Here is a 19,520-nt window from a genome sequence, read left to right as displayed (position 1 = left end):
CTGTCGCCGGTTCACCGCTGTTCCTTCCTTGGACCACTTATGATAGATACTGACCACTGCAGACCAGGAACACCCTACAAGAGCTGCAGTTTTGGAGATGCTCTGACCCAGTCGTCTAGCCATCACAATTTGGCACTTGTCAAACTCGCTCAAATCCTTACACTTGTCCATTTTTCCTGCTTCTGACACATCAACTTTGAGGGCTAAATGTTCACTTGCTGCCTAATATATCCCATCCACTAACAGGTGCCATGATGAATAAATAATCAGTGTTATTTACTTCACCTGTCAGTGGTCATAATGTTATGCCTTATCGGTGAGTGTGTGCCTATATATACAGACATCGTTGATCTGTGATATAATTAGCAAACAAACAAGTTCTTATTCACACTTCACAGTGATTAAAGATCATTATACGAAAATAGAGTGAACCCTAATAGGTGGCGATTTATGAAGCATGTAAATCGTTAAGTAGTATGGCGCACCTTTTCTTATCTGTTAACCGTGAACATACTCTGGGTTGGCTGAACTTACACCCGGACGTGTTTTTGGAACCAACATACCCCGAGTAAGAAAAGTTTGGGTTAATCAACCAAGAGTTCGGTGTATGTTTGACGTAAGATAACCTTGCTTTCTGGAATACCCCTCAGGTCACTTCTGAAAAAAAGTTTTTACTTGAAATAAAAAGGAAAATAATATTTACAAAGACTTGATCGCACAACATGTTAAGAATTCATTTTTTATTAGAGAACTACATGAATACGTACACAATGCAAATTGTAACCGTACAAAAGCCAAAATCCACATGCATGATAATACCAACAACTTTTAGTGCTTCATCATTTCATTCATGTAGACAGAATTCATATAAAACGCAGTCATCCAGTTATAGGGTGAATGGTGATAATATGAATTGTAATATTCAACCCAGGCTCTGTATGAACTCAAATAATCCTGCCCCGTCACTTCATCTTCCAGTTCATCAGTCTCGCCCTTTCTCCACTTCTGTCCTGCCAAGGCAGCCTTTCTGCTGGATTTGGAGGTTGGTCTGCGTTTCTGGGGAGGACTGTGGTGGCGAGCAGGATTACGGGATTGAGGTTTACTAGGCCTTTGCTTGTTTCTGCTGGACTGCTGTGACACTCTGGCTGAAGGTAAAGAGGATTCATTCGATTCCGGACCATTGTGTACATGTGAGACTCTATTGTCTGGAAGAGCAAGTGTGTGATGTGAAGACCTGTTTGGGACAGAAGAGCTTGATTCACTTTCTACCTCCATCTCTGACTTTGAAGAAGACTCATCGGATGACACAGAAGCAGTCTTTTGTTCAGGGGACAACTCAGAAACCTCCTTGGGTGGAGGAAGATCTTGACAGGACTGTGATTCTTCTACAACATATGATTCATAAGCCTCATCATCATCATCATCATCATCATCATCATCATGGATGTTATGCAGTCCATTAACTCCATCTCGAGTCCTGTTGAAACTGTCATACTGGCGAATGATTTCGACAGATCTTCCCAGACCTTCTGTTATGAAGGTCTCATAATCTGCCACAGCCTCGTTGAAGGTCATAACCTTTCGTGCATGCAACTTAAAGGAGGACAGTGGAGGAATTTTGGGAAGGCTGTCCTTCTGCTGGCTCTGACTAGGAGTTGAGTCATGTTGGAGGTTTGTAGCAGATGGTAATGGTTTCTGCCTCTCAGGTTTGGGAGAGTGCTTTTTAGCCTTGGTTTCAGCTCCACTGTAGGATTTATCACCTGTCGCCCTTTCTGTGATGACGGCAGAGATGTGAGACTCTCTGGAGGGTTTAGATGTTGTCTGTTCAGATTTAGCTTGTTTCTTCTTCTCTGGTTTGGGAATGTGAGGAATTTTGTGAGTGGGTTTTAAAGGAGGTTCAATGATCACGTCCCAGTCACAAGCCTCTTCCATGATCCCTGGAGGGATTGGATCTGTGAAAGAAACATAAAAATGAAATAAAATGTTTAACAGCCTTCACTTAAAGTTAAAGGAATATTCCAGGTTCAAGACAAGTTATCAACAGTATTTGAGGTATAATGTTGATTGCCACAAAATATTTCTTAGGAAAGATAAACTTTTTAGAGGATTTAAAAGCAGGAAAGCTTATGTCATAAAAGCCGCTTTTATATTGATGGTGTTGTGTTGTATTAAGTTAACTGAATACAGAAAGCGATATCCAGTTAAACGCAGATTGATAATGTCTTCTGGCTACATTATAGTGAGCATTTTTCTCTTTTATAATTGTATATACATTTTTTATATGTTATTTAAATGTAAAATAATTGTATGTATTTTGCAGAAATTATTATTTTTTTATTTATATTACTGTTGTTGTAATATGTATTTGTTCCATCCACTCACAGAAGGGACTAGTGGAAATTAATGAATTATGCCACAAATGCTGTTGATTGAGCTAGTATTGGGTTAGTTCGTCAAAAAATGAAAATTCTGTCGTTAATGAAATCACCCTCATGTTGTTCCGAAAACGTAAGACCTCGGTTCATCTTCGGAACACAAATCAAGATATTTTTGATTAAATCCATAGACAGCAATTTAATTCCAACTTTCAAGGCCCAGAAAGGTAGGAAAGACATTGTTAAAATAGTCCATGTGACCACTTTGAGAAAACAAAAATAACGACTTTATTCAATAATTTCTTCTCGTCTGTGTCTGTCTTCTACGCAGTTTTCATTGGCCAGCTCCTGTTTCAGCGTCACACGCATGCGTATCGTGGTGCTTATGTGAACAGCATCGGCCAACGGTAAGCCTGCGTTCTGGCGTAGCTCTGACGTAACTCGGAAGCACTGCACTGTATTTAATACATCAACAGCGTAGGAGACTGACAAGGATGTGAATAAATTGTTGAAAAAAGTCATTATTTTTGTTAGTTTTTGGTGCACAAAAAGTAGTATTCTCAACACTTCATAAAATTAAGGTTGAACCACTGTAGTCACATGGACTATTTTAACAATGTCGAGCGCTCGGATTTCATCCAAAATATCTTAATTTGCGTTCCGAAGATGAACGAAGGTCTTAAGGTTTTGGAACAACATGAGGGTGAGTGACAGAATTTTCATTTTTGGGTGAACTAACCCTTTAACTTGCACTGAACCTGGAATACCCCTTAAATGATAGATTTTAGACTTTAAAATGGTTTTACTTCCTCTGTACCTGGTAAATGAGTGAGATTCAGAGAGCATTTCTGAGCAATGGCCATCATCTTGTTCTCCTCCTCTCCATGGCAACAGTAGGTCACAGCAACCCCTAGAGTGCCTGAAACACAACAGAATGAGGTCACAGTCAAAGGAAAGACAGTGCTGATCGTGTCCATTTTTACAATTCTGATGAGAACGAAGATTGAGTTCATCCACAACAACATCACGTTCAAGTTCCAATTATGAATTCTGATTCTGGAGTGCTGCGGTCATTAAAAAGCTCTTGATGAGTTTGTGTTTAGCAGCTAATTATGCAACTGATTGCTGTAGTTGCCCTTTCAGACTCTGACCCCTGCCAGACTGTCTCAGATCAGATGATCTCTGATTAAGCACTCTCTTGTAAATGCCCAAGACACACATTAATTAAAACCACAGATGTGGCTTCACATATATTGGTGCTTAATTGTTTTATAATTGGACACACCAAACCGTCCAGCGCGACCAATACGGTGCATGTAGGTCTCCCAGTCCTGAGGAACATCCAGATTAATCACCAAGTTCACCTTCTCGGCATCAATACCACGTGAAGTCTGTGGAAGAGAGAGGATTTATAAGAAATTTATAAGAAAGGAATGCTACTTGGGTATTAAACATTGGGTGTTTTCCAGTGTACATGTTATAATAGGTTGAAATCCTCACCAGATCGGTGGATATTAAAACTCGACACTGATACTGCTTCAGCTTCCACATCGCCTCTAACCTCTGGTCCTGACTTAAACCACCTACATACAAAACAAACACAAATGGTTTAAACATAATAACAATTAAAAATGGCTTTCACCAACTTCAAACTTCCTAAAAAATCATAATAATGATCATAAACCTAGCGAGCTGCCTATGGACGGTGCATTAGAGGTCTGCATTCCTGCAATCAGTTTGTGGCGTGGGAGTACATTTCTAAATTAAAGGCGGTAGCGGTCGGTAACTCTGGTGTACTTTGGACGGGAGCAGGCGGTCTGACAATAGCCTGGCAGCTCCCGACATCCTTTAACAACAGCGTATCCGTGCTTGAACTTGTAACGAGTATGAATACAGTGTGGCCCTTTTAAGAGTGCGCGCTCCCTGTTGAACTGCCTGAGTTTTGTGTGTGTGCGCCCTGCGCCTCGAGCACCCATGTGTGCGGATTGTTTTCTGTTGCTAACATTTAGTTATTTTGTTTTATTAAGTAATGCTGTGGACGGAATGGAGTTTGTGACGCACTCTTGTGAGAGTTTTGCAGGGAATAAAGTGTGAGCTGTTTAATGTCGATCGCCTCCGTGTTTGCATCAACCACAGTTACGTTAAGTGAGCTATCCCTATTTTCGCATTACAACTGAATATTCTGACACATATCCAGTTATTACCCACCTTTTTTTTTTTTTTTTACGTACACTTAAGCCATTACTGACTGTGTTCATGCGAGATTCTCCACACGATGGAAATTGCCATCTGTGTGTGCAAGGAGAACTGATCGCGCGTGCGCACGCGAGGGAGAGCTTCTGTTGTGTGTCATTCAGCGCGATTCTGCCCATCCCGCCTTCACTAAGCGAAGTGAATTGTAATATTTTGTGATACAACGGTCTTGGCATTTCATTTGGCTGTAGGCTGAAATTATATTCAACCCGCCAAAGTGGCTAGTGGGAGTGGCTGCCTTACCCGCCACAGCTGAAATCTACCCGCATTTGGTGGGTTGACGAGTGTTAATGTCAAGCTCTGGACACAGGTGAATCATTGTCATTTAGGAGTAAAATCGCATGTTTTTTTAATCAAGATTGCATTTTTTTTATGATTAAACATGCAGCTCTATTAAGAATATACGTAAACATGCACTAGATTGACAGATTGTTAAAAAAAAACAGCACTTGAGACCTTGCTAAGTCTTTTATCGGTGCCCTGTGTAAATTTTTGCGCCATCTAGCAGTGAGGTTGCAAATTGCCCACCGCCCACCGTTAAACCCTCCCTAGAGAAGCTACGGTGGCCGACACAAGACAAAGATGTCTTCTTCTGAGACAGCCGAGAGTAGCTAGCGCTCTGTAGAGCAGTTTGTCCGTTTAGGGCTACTGTAGAAACATGGCGGAGCAAAATGGTGACCCCGCGGTGTATGTAGAAAAATGGCCTATTATAAGGTAATAAAAACATAGTATGTAAGGTCTTTATACACCAATGAAAACAGTTATGTATATTGCATTTCTTTCAATAGATCCTCATAAATATTACACACTGCACCTTTAAAGAAAGAAATAAACTTATGAACTTCAATTACAAAACTGAATCAAGATCAGTTACAATCATACATTTAATACTAGGTAGTTGAATTGAGATCAAACTCACACATTATCAAAAAGCTTGAAATCAGTATAATATAACACAAAGCACTAATTTAATTCAAAACAAAGCATTTGTAAATGGTAAATGGACTGCATTTATATAGCGCTTTTAACAGACCAATGGCCATCCAAAGCGCTTTACACATTGCCTCACATTCACCCATTCACACACCGACGGCGGTGTCAGCCATGCAAGGCACTATCCAGCTCGTCGGGAGCAGCTGGGGTTAGGTGTCTTGCTCATGGACACCTCGACACTTGGTCAGGCAGGGCTCTATGCTAACATTTTTCTTGAGGAGCACTTGTGCTCCTAATTAAAAAAAAATAGGACCACAGTCAAAAATTTAGGAGCACTTTCTGATCAATAACACGTATTCCAATTATAACTTTCCCATTACAGGACGATCTTTATCCCTTTAAATTAATGTCCAGGGGCATTTTTACCATTATAAGAGCAATGTTTTCTAATCTTATTAAATGTATGCATCATCTTTTGTCAATTTCTTCAATTAAAATAGAAAAGTTGTTTTTAAAATGTTAATTTAAACAATAAATTCAGTTAGAGCAATAAGACACAACCAGACTGTTACCAATCTAATTAAATCAGCATCAAAAGTAGAAGTGGCACAGAAGCTCTATCTGAAGTGGTGTTTAGATACATTTACATGCAGCTCATGGGTAAATAATGTTGTATAAATGTTTTAAATTTTTGAAATGGCTATGTACAAGTTAAACTTAAACTTGGTTAAAATATTTATATTTTAAATAAAAAGTCCATGCAAAGTATAAATATGAAAATAAAACAGCCAGTAGGTGGCGTCAAGTCTATGTCGGAGTCATTCATTCAATCGTTCAAACGCAGATTCATTTGATCGAACAGCTTGGAGATGCATAACTGGTGTAGTTTTGATTTTCACGAAATAAACAGTATTGTGGCTAAAACGTTGTTACTTAATATCAACGTGTCTATTGGACTTTTTTACAAGATCAGTATCACATTTGCAATCATGCCAGTACTTGGAGCAATAGCAATCCGTAACTTTTGGCGCTCTGGCGGAACAGAAATGCACGCGTCTTGCGGAAGAACACTGCAGCCGGAGCTACTTCTCTCTGTTTATGTCTATGGCGAGTCACACAGGGACTGTGCTCCTCCGCAGCGCTGCGACCCAAACTGGAATTGAATAGTCAGAATATAAACACTTATTATATGTGTACCGTAGTGATTCAGGGTAAGATAAAAACACGGTTTGGAAAATGGATTCATGATGTACTCACTCATATGCATCTAGTCATTTTTAAACACAATAAATGTTATGGACTGCAGCTGATAAAGATTAAATCAAGAACTCATACAGGAGCGTTTTTTAATAATTTTTTATTAATTCATTTTTGGTGGCATTTTTGCCCCAAGCCCCTGTTAATTTCCGACCTTGTTTATGATAATCCCAATGTGGTATTTCTAGTTAAGTTTGGCTGCAAAGAAACATCAGCGCGAGGCGTCTGGTAAGTGCATGGCCGCGTCACACCCGTTTCACTCATAGACCGTGGTTTCACCTTTTAATCTGTGAAGTGTTAGTCCGTCGCACACGTTTTTTGCACATGCTCCGCTGACAGAAGGCATGAAAAGCAGTTGATTGCAGCACGAAACGTAACAGTTGCTCAGTCAGTCAGTGTTTCTAGTTTTTATTCCGATTATACATATTCATGAGAAGCAATCGGGTCACTCGCACCGGTGCGCCTAAATATTTTTTAGCAGTCGCACGCAGTAATTTTCAGGCGCAAATGCGCCCAAAATGGTCGCTATGTAGAGCCCTGTCAGGTGGAACCGAGGATCGAACCACCAACCTTCCGGTTTGTAGACAACCTACATGAACCACTGAGCCACTGCCGCCCCTATTTGTAAAGGTATTGAAGCTTTTTTGTCTCCAGCAGGCTTATGACTACAAATCATTCATCGAACAGTTTTGAAGCTGCCATAAAAGTAAAAGCATGTTCAATATACAATAGGTTTTTAAAGAGACCCAAGGTGAAACTCACCAGAGATGCAGACCGCAGGCAACCCTTTAGAGGAGAGGATATCAGCCAGGTGCTGAGCTCTGCAGAACAACAACTCAACTTTCAATAAAAGCTTTTGGTAATAGAAGTCTTTGAACAATAAGGACCAGTGCTGTAAAAGTATCTGTTAAGATGCAGTCACATTTACCGTTACTCTGTGAAATTTTGCTAGCAAAATCCAGTCATTTAAATAGGATAAGATTTCGCCCATATTCAAGTTAGCCACTGAATTCGTTGTGCTGACCAACAGAAAGCTGCTTGGTTTGAAGTAACTTAGTTTGTGCTTTATACAATCTCTACACAATTGAAAATATAATTTTTTTGCTAATGTGACTGTACCTTTACTCTAATCACAGGCATCAGAATGTTATCAGAATAATGGAAGTAATTGGAAAGGTGTGGGGGGGGGAACAGCTCTTGCCTGGTGTGGAGGTTTGAGAACACCAATGCTTGGTTAAATGGGATTTTGCTGAAAAGTTCAAGAAGAGACTGAACCTTCTCCTCAAAGATCTTATGAACCAATGAATGAGACGGAACAATCTTATAGTACTGTTTTAGTCCTAGAGGAGAGAGTACAACACAAAAAGGACACTGTTTATAATGACTGTAAAGGGTATTTAAACAAGAAACTAATTAGAAAGCACTGCAGACTGACCAAGGAGTCCAGGGTCTGTTGGGTTCAGTCGCACAAACGTCGGCTCTCTCATGTATCTTGACAGGTTTTGCGCTAAGGATTCTGGGTAGGTGGCAGAGAGGGCCAACATTTGTTTATTTGCTGGTAGAGAGGAGAAGATCCAGCTAACACAGAAAACACAAAGAGCAGTTAACTCTAACCAGTTGAATTACAACACAGAAGAGTGTCTGAATCAAATTAACCTATTCAACTCTTACTTGATCTGCTCCTGAAAGCTGCTGCTGATGTCGTCCTCTAGCAGTTTATCAGCCTCATCCAAAACAAACAGGCGAACGGAGGATGTAATCAGGGCTCCCATCTCAATTAGCTGCTTAATACGACCTACAAATACAACACCACTTCATCAATACTGCTAAACATCTAAAACAATCACACTCGCTATTAGAGAAAGCTTCTCTTACAAGGTTAAAGTACTCCAGACAATTACCCAATATGAGAAATCTCACACTTTGCTTAATTATTGATTAACAGACATCTTTTAATAGCATCCGACTTTACAAGTATTTTATTAGCATTTTGAAGTTGAAGGGTATTTATGTTTAAAGGGTTAGTTCACCCAAAAATGAAAATTCTGTCATTAATTACTCACCCTCATGTCGTTGGACACCCGTAAGACCTCCGTTCATATTCGGAACACAAATGAAGATATTTTAGTTGAAAGCTGATGGCTGAGAAAGGCTTCAGACAGGCCTCCATTGGCATTCAGTACATTGACACTTCCAAGATCCATGAAAGGCACTTAAAACGTCGTTACAAAGTCTCTCTCACCACAGTGGCTCTACAATAATCATACAATGCGACGACAATAGTTTTTGTGCACAAAAAAAAAATCAAAATAACACCTTTATCCAACTTGTTCTCGACTTCCGTGTGTGCCTCCACGACGCATGCGCGAGAATATGACGTAGCGCCGGTGTTCGGGAATCCATGAAATACACACTTAAGCCCCATTTTGAGAACTACGCCGAGACCTAAAGCACGATCAATGTAGAATCCAACAGCTTAGACACGCTAGTAACAGCTTAGACACGCTTCCTCTGCTCGTAAACAAATCGCTTCTGGGTCATATGTCCGAACGCCGGATCTGCGTCATATTCTCGCGCATGCGTCGTGGAGGCATACACGGAAGTCGAGAACAAGTTGGATAAAGGTGTTATTTTGATTTTTTTTTGCGCACAAAAACTATTGTCGTCGCATCGTAAGATTATTGTAGAGCCACTGTGGTGAGATAGACTTTGTAACGACGTTTTAAGTGCCTTTCATGGATCTTGGAACTGTCAATGTACTGAATGCAAATGGAGGCCTGTGTGAAGCCTTTCTCAGCCATCAGCTTTCAACAAAAATATCTTCATTTGTGTTCCGAATATGAACGGAGGACTTACGGGTGTCCAACGACATGAGGGTGAGTAATTAATGACAGAATTTTCATTTTTGGGTGAACTAACCCTTTAAGTACTTTATATGCGTAAAATAGCAATTAATGACAGAAATTCTCTTCCATATTGTGATGTACACCTGAGTAAAACAGAATATAAAAAAGTAGAGCAGAACTTGGTTCAATCCATTGGTTATTGATTGGATGGCAGATGTTAATGTGCGCTTGCAGGCGATTGTAAGTAAGGGGTGGGGTTTAAGTGGACTAAATCACATCAGAAGTCCAGCATACATCACCTGAGATAAGTCTGTCACTGAAGATCAGAAAAATTACTATTTTTAATGTTTTTGAAAGAAGTAGTAAATATAGTAATGTTTCCAAACTTTTGACCGGTACTGTAATGAATTGTTCATATTAAAGCTGCAGTCCGTAAGTTTTGCCTCTGTGTCACCATCTCTGTTTGAAACCTGCAATTGCAGTTATTTGCAGAGTTATCATCTGTACGCGAGTAGTGCATTGGCGGCTCCTCAGCGCGGATGAATCTAATGTTTTGAGGAGAATGTGTGGCCGAGTATGAGGTATCACCGCACCGGTGTGGATACCTTCAGAATCACAGATACTACGTCTTGAAGTATAGCCTAAATAAGATTTTCTTTTTTTCCGGAAAATGTCATCTGAACAAGTAACATGTCTGCCAATTTTGGGAACAAAACATCACAATAAATCACGCTACCAACAGTGATTAAATCTACAGATCACTCATATAACATTAAACCATGCAAATTATTATTATTGTTATACTTTGTTCTCAAATTGTTTTTGTTAACAGCCTTAGCATTGCGTGACTATGTGTATTTAGTGTGTATTCGCGTTACCTGTAGATTCCGTACAGTCTATTCTTTTGCTTTTGACTATGGGTGAATCTCCAGTTGTCACTGATGATGTCATTTGGGCCTTTCTGGATTAAGCCTGGGGTATACTTCACTTTCCGCGCCCGGACGCGTCACGCGCACAGCCCTGTCCGTGTGTCTCTCAAAGTATACTACACCACGGATCAAAGTACCGCGAGAGCAGCTGGCTAATACAGCTGGTGCAGCTTCTCTAGAGCGGCTGCACCAGACTGCACAGACTCTGATGACGACACAGCTGTTCCACGATTGGCCGGATTCACCGCATGACAGCGATCACGTGTGTTTCGTGTTTATTCCAGAACCTTCAGTTCCACTAATGCTCACAAATCTGTTTTTTATAACAGTAAAACCTCCTTTCATGTAGGCGCAATGTTATATTGTCATATTTATCTAAATAAAACTGATTAAAAAAAAAGTAGACCCCACTTCATTGATAGTGTAGGCTTATATGTTGAACTTTATTCTTGTACAAACACACGCTGTATTAAGCAGTGAATAAAGTATTACATGACAATAATGTCTCTGAAACATCTGTGTATTGACAAATATTGCATTTATTTCACTTCAGCTGCGATAAAGTATGCAAACACAGTGCGATTGTAACTACGGGAAGCAGAAAGTGTTCGACTCCACGTCTCCGTTTGCAGCTCCTCGCCGCCTGCACGCGGCTACTCTCGCCGATCGGTTGCATCCAGCCGCAGCTGATGTCCAACACACCTTTTATGTATACAGATGTGACGTAATGACGCAAAGACACGCTTGAATATCCCGCCGAAATCCACCATACCGCTCTAATTATAACACATTATTACAAGTCTAAGTAAGGAGATAGTTTTGAATACTGGCTTGTTGTGTACTTGCACAAAAATTGATTTTGGATCATTTTTGGATCATCGTCGCTTCAAGTTGAACAACTGTTATTTCAGCACTTCCATTAGGTGATGTTAATGGAACAAAAATTACACACTATCAACTTTAAATAACTCAAGCCTAAACAACACATGAACAATGCAATATTAGCTAAACAAAGTTAGTTATAATTATATTCCAACTAAAGGCTGGAATACACTACATGACTAAAAAATCTGAAAAGATTTTAAAACACTAGGCCTTTTAGGTATCATTGACTTGCCGACTTTATAAATGGTTATAGAGAAAAACTGGGCATCATAAACCAAACGACTGAGTATCATACACTACCAGATATTTCGAACACAACAAACTTGCACAGAAACACGCGCCTCATGCTAGGACGCATGACAGATGAAACAAACATGGATGTGCAGGAGATGACCGCAGAAGTTGTTGTAGGGAATCTAGGGATTGTGTGCCAAGTCGCAAAAGAAAAAAACGAGCCAAGCGCATTTAGACGCGGTCTTGGGTGGACAGACGCGGTCAGTATGAACTCTACAGGTTACAACAGGAGTTAGAAGTGCTGAGGAGTCAAATATTAAGGCTAATTTGTTACGCGTGTTCTGTTAATGCACTTTTGTATTGTTATTGAATTTGTATTGTACTGTATTTTATTGCAACACTGATAGATAGAGGACTGCTTTGGTTTCATAAGCGACAGATCATACTCTGCGATATGAGTTCTAAAATCGGCTCAAAATATAAAACAGGTTTTGATATATCTATCGACTGGATCGAATCAGAGTGTGCGCCCATAATACGCTACGCGATTTACTGTGAAATCGGTCAACTCTGACTGACCAAAATCTGCAGACTTGCGCAGACTTTTGGAGACTATTGTTGACTTATCCAGACTGCAAATTGGGGCAAAAAACTGAGCAAAAGTCATTCCAGGCTTAACATATCTATCAAGATTTTTTTTAACTAGCTCAAACCTGGTGAACCAATGGCAATGTGGCATTTCTTCAGGTGCAGTTTATCTTCACTGACAGGTCGACCGCCAATGAACACATGGCACTCCAAGCCCTCCATAGCGCTGCCTATTGCCATGACAACAGCATGAATCTGCACTGCAATCTCCCGAGTGGGGGCTAGAACCAACACCTGATGGGATAAGAGAAGGGCACATTATCACGAAACAGGTTTGTGTTTTGGGTGCTTATATTAACATGAAAAGATGTTACCGTCTTCAAACCGTTTTATATAACGTTATAAACATCTATTACAAGACAGAACATTATTTAGTAATATATCAAATTGTTACATATCCGAAAATGTTCTTTAGAACAATAACGTTACCTGTGTGGTTGTGTTTTCCAGTATAAGAGAGTCCAAAGCGATGGTGGTGAACACACAGGTTTTTCCTGTGCCAGATTTGGCTTGAACAATAAGGTCTGAATAGAAGAAAACATCCATAAACATTATTTCCTACCTTCAAATGATGACTAAAAATGACAGGCATATCGTTTTCATTGATAATCAACATTTTTGAATGTCATATTACACTCAATCATAGATTACATCAAAGAACAGCCTTTTTGTCATTAATGACCAAAAAATTGTTTCAAAAAAATTGTTTTAGGCTTGTTTTGGTACTGTACCGAGTCCACATCTTCCCAGCGGGATTGCCTTCAGCTGGATGGGGGACGGTCTCTGAAAGCCAGAGGCAGATAAACCCTCGAGCACAAGTTTTGAGAGGAGTAAAGAGCTGAACTCGACAGCGCCGTTATTTAGAACATCGTCGGTCCGAGTTCTGGATTGCAGCTCATGCGCTGCTTTCCTGGGTGCCGCCATATTTCTATTGCGACTACGTTCTGTTCTTCTGCGCTGAATAAATGAGTTGAGCTGAGCAGTGAATAACCGCGCCCCCTAGCGGACATAAAGAGAACAGCCGCTTAAAATACCAGCGACATGCTGCAGAGGGCGACAGACACTTATTATAAAAAAATAATAATAATAATAAAAAATATATTGTAGCAGTAGTATAACAACTGTATGGAGACCGAATTTAAATTAAAGCAAACCTTAAATATAATAATTCGAATAAATTCCTTGCCACATGCCGTCTTAAAAAGTCTATTCCAGTAAATTAAAGACAATTTAAAAGTTTTGTTCGATGGATGGATGGATGGATGGATGGATGGATGGATGGATGGATGGAAGGATGGATGGATGGATGGATGGATGGATGGATGGATGGATGGATGGATGGATGGATGGATGGATGGATGGATGGATGGATGGATGGATGGATGGATGGATGGATAGATAGATAGATAGATAGATAGATAGATAGATAGATAGATAGATAGATAGATAGATAGATAGATAGATAGATAGATAGATAGATAGATAGATAGAGCTCAACCCCCCTCTAACATCCAATCAGAGTGAATCTTAAGACTGAGTTAAAGCTGTACTGTTGTAGCTCTATTGTTATGTATGAACCCACCATTCATCATGAACTGACTGCTGGTGTGAAAGCACGACCCGTTTTGTTGAAGGACAACCGTTAGTTAATCCTTTTTAGGGACTTTCCCTTCAAATCACCACAGTGCCTTCACTGCCTTGACTGTACCGGGTGCTCCTTTGGGGCTGTAAAGTCATCTGAATTATGTAATCAGAAGTGTGTCAGATGCGTTAGAGGGGAGGAATATTATATTTAGTTACAGCGATGGTCATACCTCACAACTGACCAAAACCGCGGAAAAAACAAGGATGATTTTCCTTCAGCGGTTAGCGATATGAAATAGGATTGAGATTTAATGAATCAACCTGCTTTTAGTTTTACATTATTTTAATTGTGTAACGCAGCAGACATGGGTGAAGAGAGAACGGAGCTCGGGGACATGGACAGCAACTTTCGGCGTCTTAAAAATGAACTGGTGAGATTTTCCTGATCTTTTCTCTTTTTCTTCCTCTATTTTTACAGCACGTGTGTTTTTATCAGAATAATCTCCTCAGATATGTGCAGATAATAATTGTTATGAGCCCACGTTATATATTTTCTTTTCATTAAACACAATTTAGTGCGCGTTTCTCCGAGGAAATTCTTCCCGGTGTTGAAATTGATGTTGTTGTCCAATGTCCAGCTGTTGGCAGTGCTTGTGAGAAAGTGCAACCTGATTGGCAGCGGTAATTTGAAAATGAGGCCGCTGATTGGCTGGTACTCGCCCTTCTGTAATGATTTAAAATGTGAGTGCTGAACTGATTTCTGCCGTCACACTCACACAAACAACAAAAAGAGCTTTTTCATATTAAAACCTTCATCATTGCGTTAAAAATGTGATTACAAAGTAGCATCATAACACAAGAGATCAATTTCATGAGATATTTAAATATTTTAAATGCACTGTGTGGCTACAGCCTATGTAGGAAAGAAAAATCACAATTACATTAACATTTGTACATTTAATGATTTAGCATACTTTGAAACGAGGAGAACAATAATAGAAGCAATCAATCCAACAATAGGGCTACAATATGTAGTACTGCAGCCTGTGACTAGTCCCAGTTAGTCTAGCACAAGCACAGTACACAGGTTATTCCACCAGCAGATATGGGCCAGGTAAAGGGCCGTTAACCTCTTAAACCAGGTTTCCTCAAACTCGGTCCTGGAGGGCCACTGTCCTGCAGAGTTTAGCTCCAACCCTAATCAAACACACCTTCCTGTGAATTTCTAGTGATCCTGAATACCTTGATTAGCTTGCTCAGGTGTGTTTGATCAGGGTTGGTGCTAAACTCTGCAGGACAGTGGCCCTCCAGGACCGAGTTTGAGGAACCCTGTCTTAAACTCTGGGACCTTTTTTTGGGATTTCCGCCTGGATTTGGCCTACCCAAATTGAAAAGCTTCCCATACTGACATACAGTGGTCTAAATACACAATTTTGGTGTCATTTTAAAGGAAACCCTTTGAAGTTTCATAAACCACTGGTAAAAGTGATAAACTTGTAAATATATGTTGTCTAAGTCAACCCCCTGAAAAAAAGAGCTGTTTTTTGGCTTATAAATTCAGATTTTAAAGTGTGTAACTCAGGCACTGTGTGCTCTAGTACCCTGCAGAGAGTTTGGGCTGTTTCCACTAGATTCCAGAAAATACTGGAAAAAAGAATTTTGTCTGGATCATGTTGTATGCAATATTTATACAAATGGATCTGAAGGGGCTGACCAATATACAGAAATATACCACCACCATCCACCCATATACAGTGGTATAAATGCAATATCCAAGTGTCATTGAATTCTTTTTTACAGTGTTTGCTGACATATGCTGGAAACAACCAAAACTGTCTGAAATTACATAAAAATGTCATATTCCTCCATTTAGATTCATTTGAATTAATCTTGCATACATGATCCAGACAAAAATCTTTTTTACAGTATTTTCTGGAATCTAGTGGAAACAGCCAAAACTGTCTGCAGGGTGCTAGAGCACAAAGGTCCTGAGTTACACACTTTCAAAAATGAATTTTTAACCAAAAAAAATCAAAAAAGCGTCTCTTTTTGGGGGGGTTATTACAGCTCAGACAACATATACTTACATGTTTGTCACTTTTAGCAGTGGTTTATGAAACTTCAAAGGGTTTCCTGTAAAATGACACCAACATTTTTAATTTAGACCACTGCATGTGGGTATGGGAAGCTTTTCAATTTGGGTAGGGCAAATCCAGGCGGAAATGGTACCAGAGTTATTTAGTGTATATAAGTTACTTTGTGTAAAACAAATGCCAAAGTGATGCATATCTCCAGAAAGCTTTCAAATGGCACCACATATGAGGTCAGAGATCCTCCACAGACATTTAAAATTGAAAGTATATACATGATGAGGCACTTGCTAGATGAGGAAACAGGGCTGCAAGGATGTTACTCAACCATCAATCATTTGTTGGTGTTGTCAGTGACGTCTGACAAATGCTGCTGTTTGTCTGGGCACATCCCAAAGGAAACTGACACAAGAGAGGCCAGTGACATCACACAATGAGAAATAATACCTACGGCTAAATCTGGTGAAACACCAAACATGCCATAACTAGCAAACAGGGCTAAGTTATACTCGTAAAAGTGATTAATAACAATACATAACGTTAAAATGCATTTATAATATAAAAGTGACTCTGTATGGCTCTACTGCCCGCACAACCAGCTGTCATAGGCTATATAACATCCTATTTGAATGTATACTTAAAGGAATGTTTCAGGTCAAATACAAGTTGAGCTCTGTTTTCTCACACCTGCATTTATGACCAACTCGGGAAAATACACACCTCAGCTGTTCATCCATGACTCACAGTCTAGTCATTTCACCCACATGCCCGTTAGCTCCTACATCTCCCATCATGCCTTGAGACGCAATATTACTGTAGAATAGCATCAGTAGTGCTGCTGTGCTCAGACTGGCTGGTCATCGATCACACTTGTAAGGGAGAGAAGGAACAGAAAACAGGGAGTGGGACAAGAGAAGGAAAGACTGCAGGGTGGAAGAAGGTAAGATTATGGGTTTTATTTGGAGATAGAAGAAAAAAAGGGTGTTTTAATGCTTTGTATGTATTTAACTAATAATTTAAATAAACAAATAGAACTAAACAAAGACTGCATACAGTGTGGAAAATCAATCATAAATATAAACATTTTCTTTTTTTTTTTCAGATAAATGTTTTTTAAAGACAAATTATGCCTTTTGGTCAAGATCACTTTAACATTCACATTTGTCCAAAAAACAATTAAATAGTTAAACACAATAAAAATGCAATAAAATAAAATGAAAACATTTTTATCCTTAATTTTCATCTGGCATTTATGCATGCATCTCTTGTACAGAGCTTTTCACAATATATAAACACTAGCCGTCAAACATTTTGGGTTGGTAAGAATTTTGTATGTTTTTGAAAGAAATCTCCTCACCAAGGCTGCATTTATTTGATCCAAATACAGTAAAATAGTAATATTGTGATGTTTAATGTTTTAAAATGCTATTTTTAAATTAAATGTTCTATTATTATCAATGTTGAAAACAGCTTAATGTTGCTGCTTAATATTTTTGTGGAAACGGACACTTTTTTTGATGATGGTGATGATGATGAATAGAAAGCTCAAAGGACCAGCATTTATTATTTGATGTCACTTCTGATCAATGTAATTAATTCTTGCTGAATTTAAGTTTATTTAAATAAATAAAAAAACTGACCCCAAAAAATAGAAAACTGACCCCATGCAGAAAGGTAGTGTATCAAAGCAGCTTTACATTCCTCCATGCTCCCAGTAAGCAATTCAATTGCTATTGTGGCATGGAAAAAAACCATCAGCATTCTCTTCAGCAGATGCTGAGCCAGGTATCAGTGATGGCACACTGGGCAGAAATTGCAGACAGTTTGGTGTAATATTGATCTTTGATAATTACTGTAAAGTCAGTGTTATTCCTGAGTCACAACAGAATTAATTTATTGTTGCTTCATTATGTTGTAATTGCTTTCTTGCCTTTCCTATTATAGGATTCTTTGTGGCAGTCAGATGAGGGTCTCCACGCTCAGATGAATTCTGTGATCGGTGCTCTCCAGGAGCTCAAACTCTTGCAGGTCCAGACTGCTTTGGAGGAGCTGGAGTTCTCTAGCAAAACCAGCCAGACATCTCCATACACCAGCTCGATGCTCGATCAGATAAATCACAGTTCGAGAAAAACCCACCTGGGCCGAACACGGAATCCAGACAAAATTCTTTCACAAGAATGTTTCAAGACTGAGCTTACCATGAAACCATCTTTGTATCTCACTAGCTCTCCAGCAGAAAACCGCCATTTTCCCAGGTTACACGAACCCAGGAAGGTTCACAGAGGAAGTCTAAGCACCTCTTCATCTTTTTCCTCTCAGGAAGACACAACCGACAGCCATTTCTCCTCAAACGATATTGACGACTCCAGCGACTGGACAGCCTCACTGATGAACCACAGCAGAAACAGACAGCCATTGGTGTTGGGAGACAATGTTTTCGCTGATTTGGTCGGGAACTGGCTGGATCTGCCGGATGTTGGAGGCCAGACTGTAGGTGAGGAGCAGAATGACTTGAGTCTTAAAGACACACTTTTGGAGTCATCATCTAGCAGTCAATCTCAAGATGTCTCCAGGAAACTCTCATTAACTGCTAGCATCTTCAAACGGGTCCTACGCCGCGTTCGACCACGGCACCACCAAGAAAGTGAAGGGATGGACGTATGTAAACAACCAAAGATCACATACAGAAAGCCAAAATCAGACGTCAGCAAGCCATTCTGGGCGAGAACAAGAGGACTGAAGAAGAAAACCACGCCCACTCAGCAAGAGGGTGTGGCCTATCCGGGCTCAGATGGTTTGATAGACAGAGGATGGGCGGAGATTGTAGAGAAGCATCCACCCGTCTATGATTACAGCTCAGCTGTGTGGGTTTAAAAGACTCATATAGTTTTATATGAAAGAGATTCACACATATTACCAATATTAGCGGTTGTAAGACACAATTAGTGGTATGATCATAATTGTTATAAAAGCAAAACGTGATGTTGCCTTCAAGTTGTTCCTCCGAGTGGGGTGTTCATTATTACAACGTCACGCATTCAAGTCAGAAAAATAACATGGAAGTGGTCTAAACAAAACAAAAACATTTTACTGTAAACCAACCCAAAGAGCAACATCTGAATTCAAAATAATTAATTAATTTTATCACAACTGAATGTGAAACAAACAGGGAAAGTTGAATGATAAACGTCATTGCTACAAATTGGCTTTCCGCTCACTGATCTCTCTCTCTATAGAATAGATATATAATATCTCGATTATAGATGTGTTTTCACGATTTTGTCAAATTGACACACCCCTTCCACCGCCACAACTCATGTATCATCTTGAATTCAGAGTTTCTCACTTGTAAATATGACTGCTCAGTCATTTATGTGTTCGGAACTCATAATTATGATATTTCCGACTCAACTTGAAGAGCACATGAGTTTCTGAGCAAGTAAAAAAAAAAAAAAAAAGGTGTTGAGGTAAGATTGTCCTTCTCCC

At 39.6% G+C, this 19,520-nt stretch overlaps 2 protein-coding genes across 2 annotated transcripts; one reads left to right on the top strand and one right to left on the bottom strand.

Moving 5' to 3' along the window:
• Positions 1 to 722: 722 nt before the first annotated feature.
• Positions 723 to 13,321, bottom strand: ddx20 (DEAD (Asp-Glu-Ala-Asp) box polypeptide 20). The gene is made up of 11 exons (XM_079826990.1): positions 13,092 to 13,321; positions 12,790 to 12,884; positions 12,426 to 12,594; positions 8,490 to 8,613; positions 8,254 to 8,396; positions 8,020 to 8,158; positions 7,581 to 7,639; positions 3,876 to 3,958; positions 3,661 to 3,766; positions 3,193 to 3,294; positions 723 to 1,952 (listed from the first exon to the last, which is right to left on the bottom strand). Exons 1-11 carry the CDS (start codon positions 13,282 to 13,284, stop codon positions 829 to 831), a joined length of 2,337 nt encoding a protein of 778 aa, XP_079683116.1. The 5' UTR covers positions 13,285 to 13,321; the 3' UTR covers positions 723 to 828.
• A 988-nt stretch (positions 13,322 to 14,309) lies between these two features.
• On the top strand, positions 14,310 to 18,908 carry inka2 (inka box actin regulator 2; the record flags this gene model as incomplete). The annotated part of the gene is made up of 3 exons (XM_079826330.1): positions 14,310 to 14,375; positions 16,810 to 16,974; positions 17,979 to 18,908. The coding sequence occupies 3 exons, from the start codon at positions 14,310 to 14,312 to the stop codon at positions 18,906 to 18,908; spliced, it is 1,161 nt and encodes a 386-aa protein (XP_079682456.1).
• Positions 18,909 to 19,520: the final 612 nt, after the last annotated feature.

Source organism: Gobio gobio, assembly GCF_949357685.1.
Source record: "Gobio gobio genome assembly, chromosome: 10".
Classification (NCBI taxonomy): Eukaryota; Metazoa; Chordata; class Actinopteri; order Cypriniformes; family Gobionidae; genus Gobio; species Gobio gobio.
Note: the sequence above shows the minus strand (reverse complement) of the source record. Positions and strands in the feature narration are given on the sequence as shown.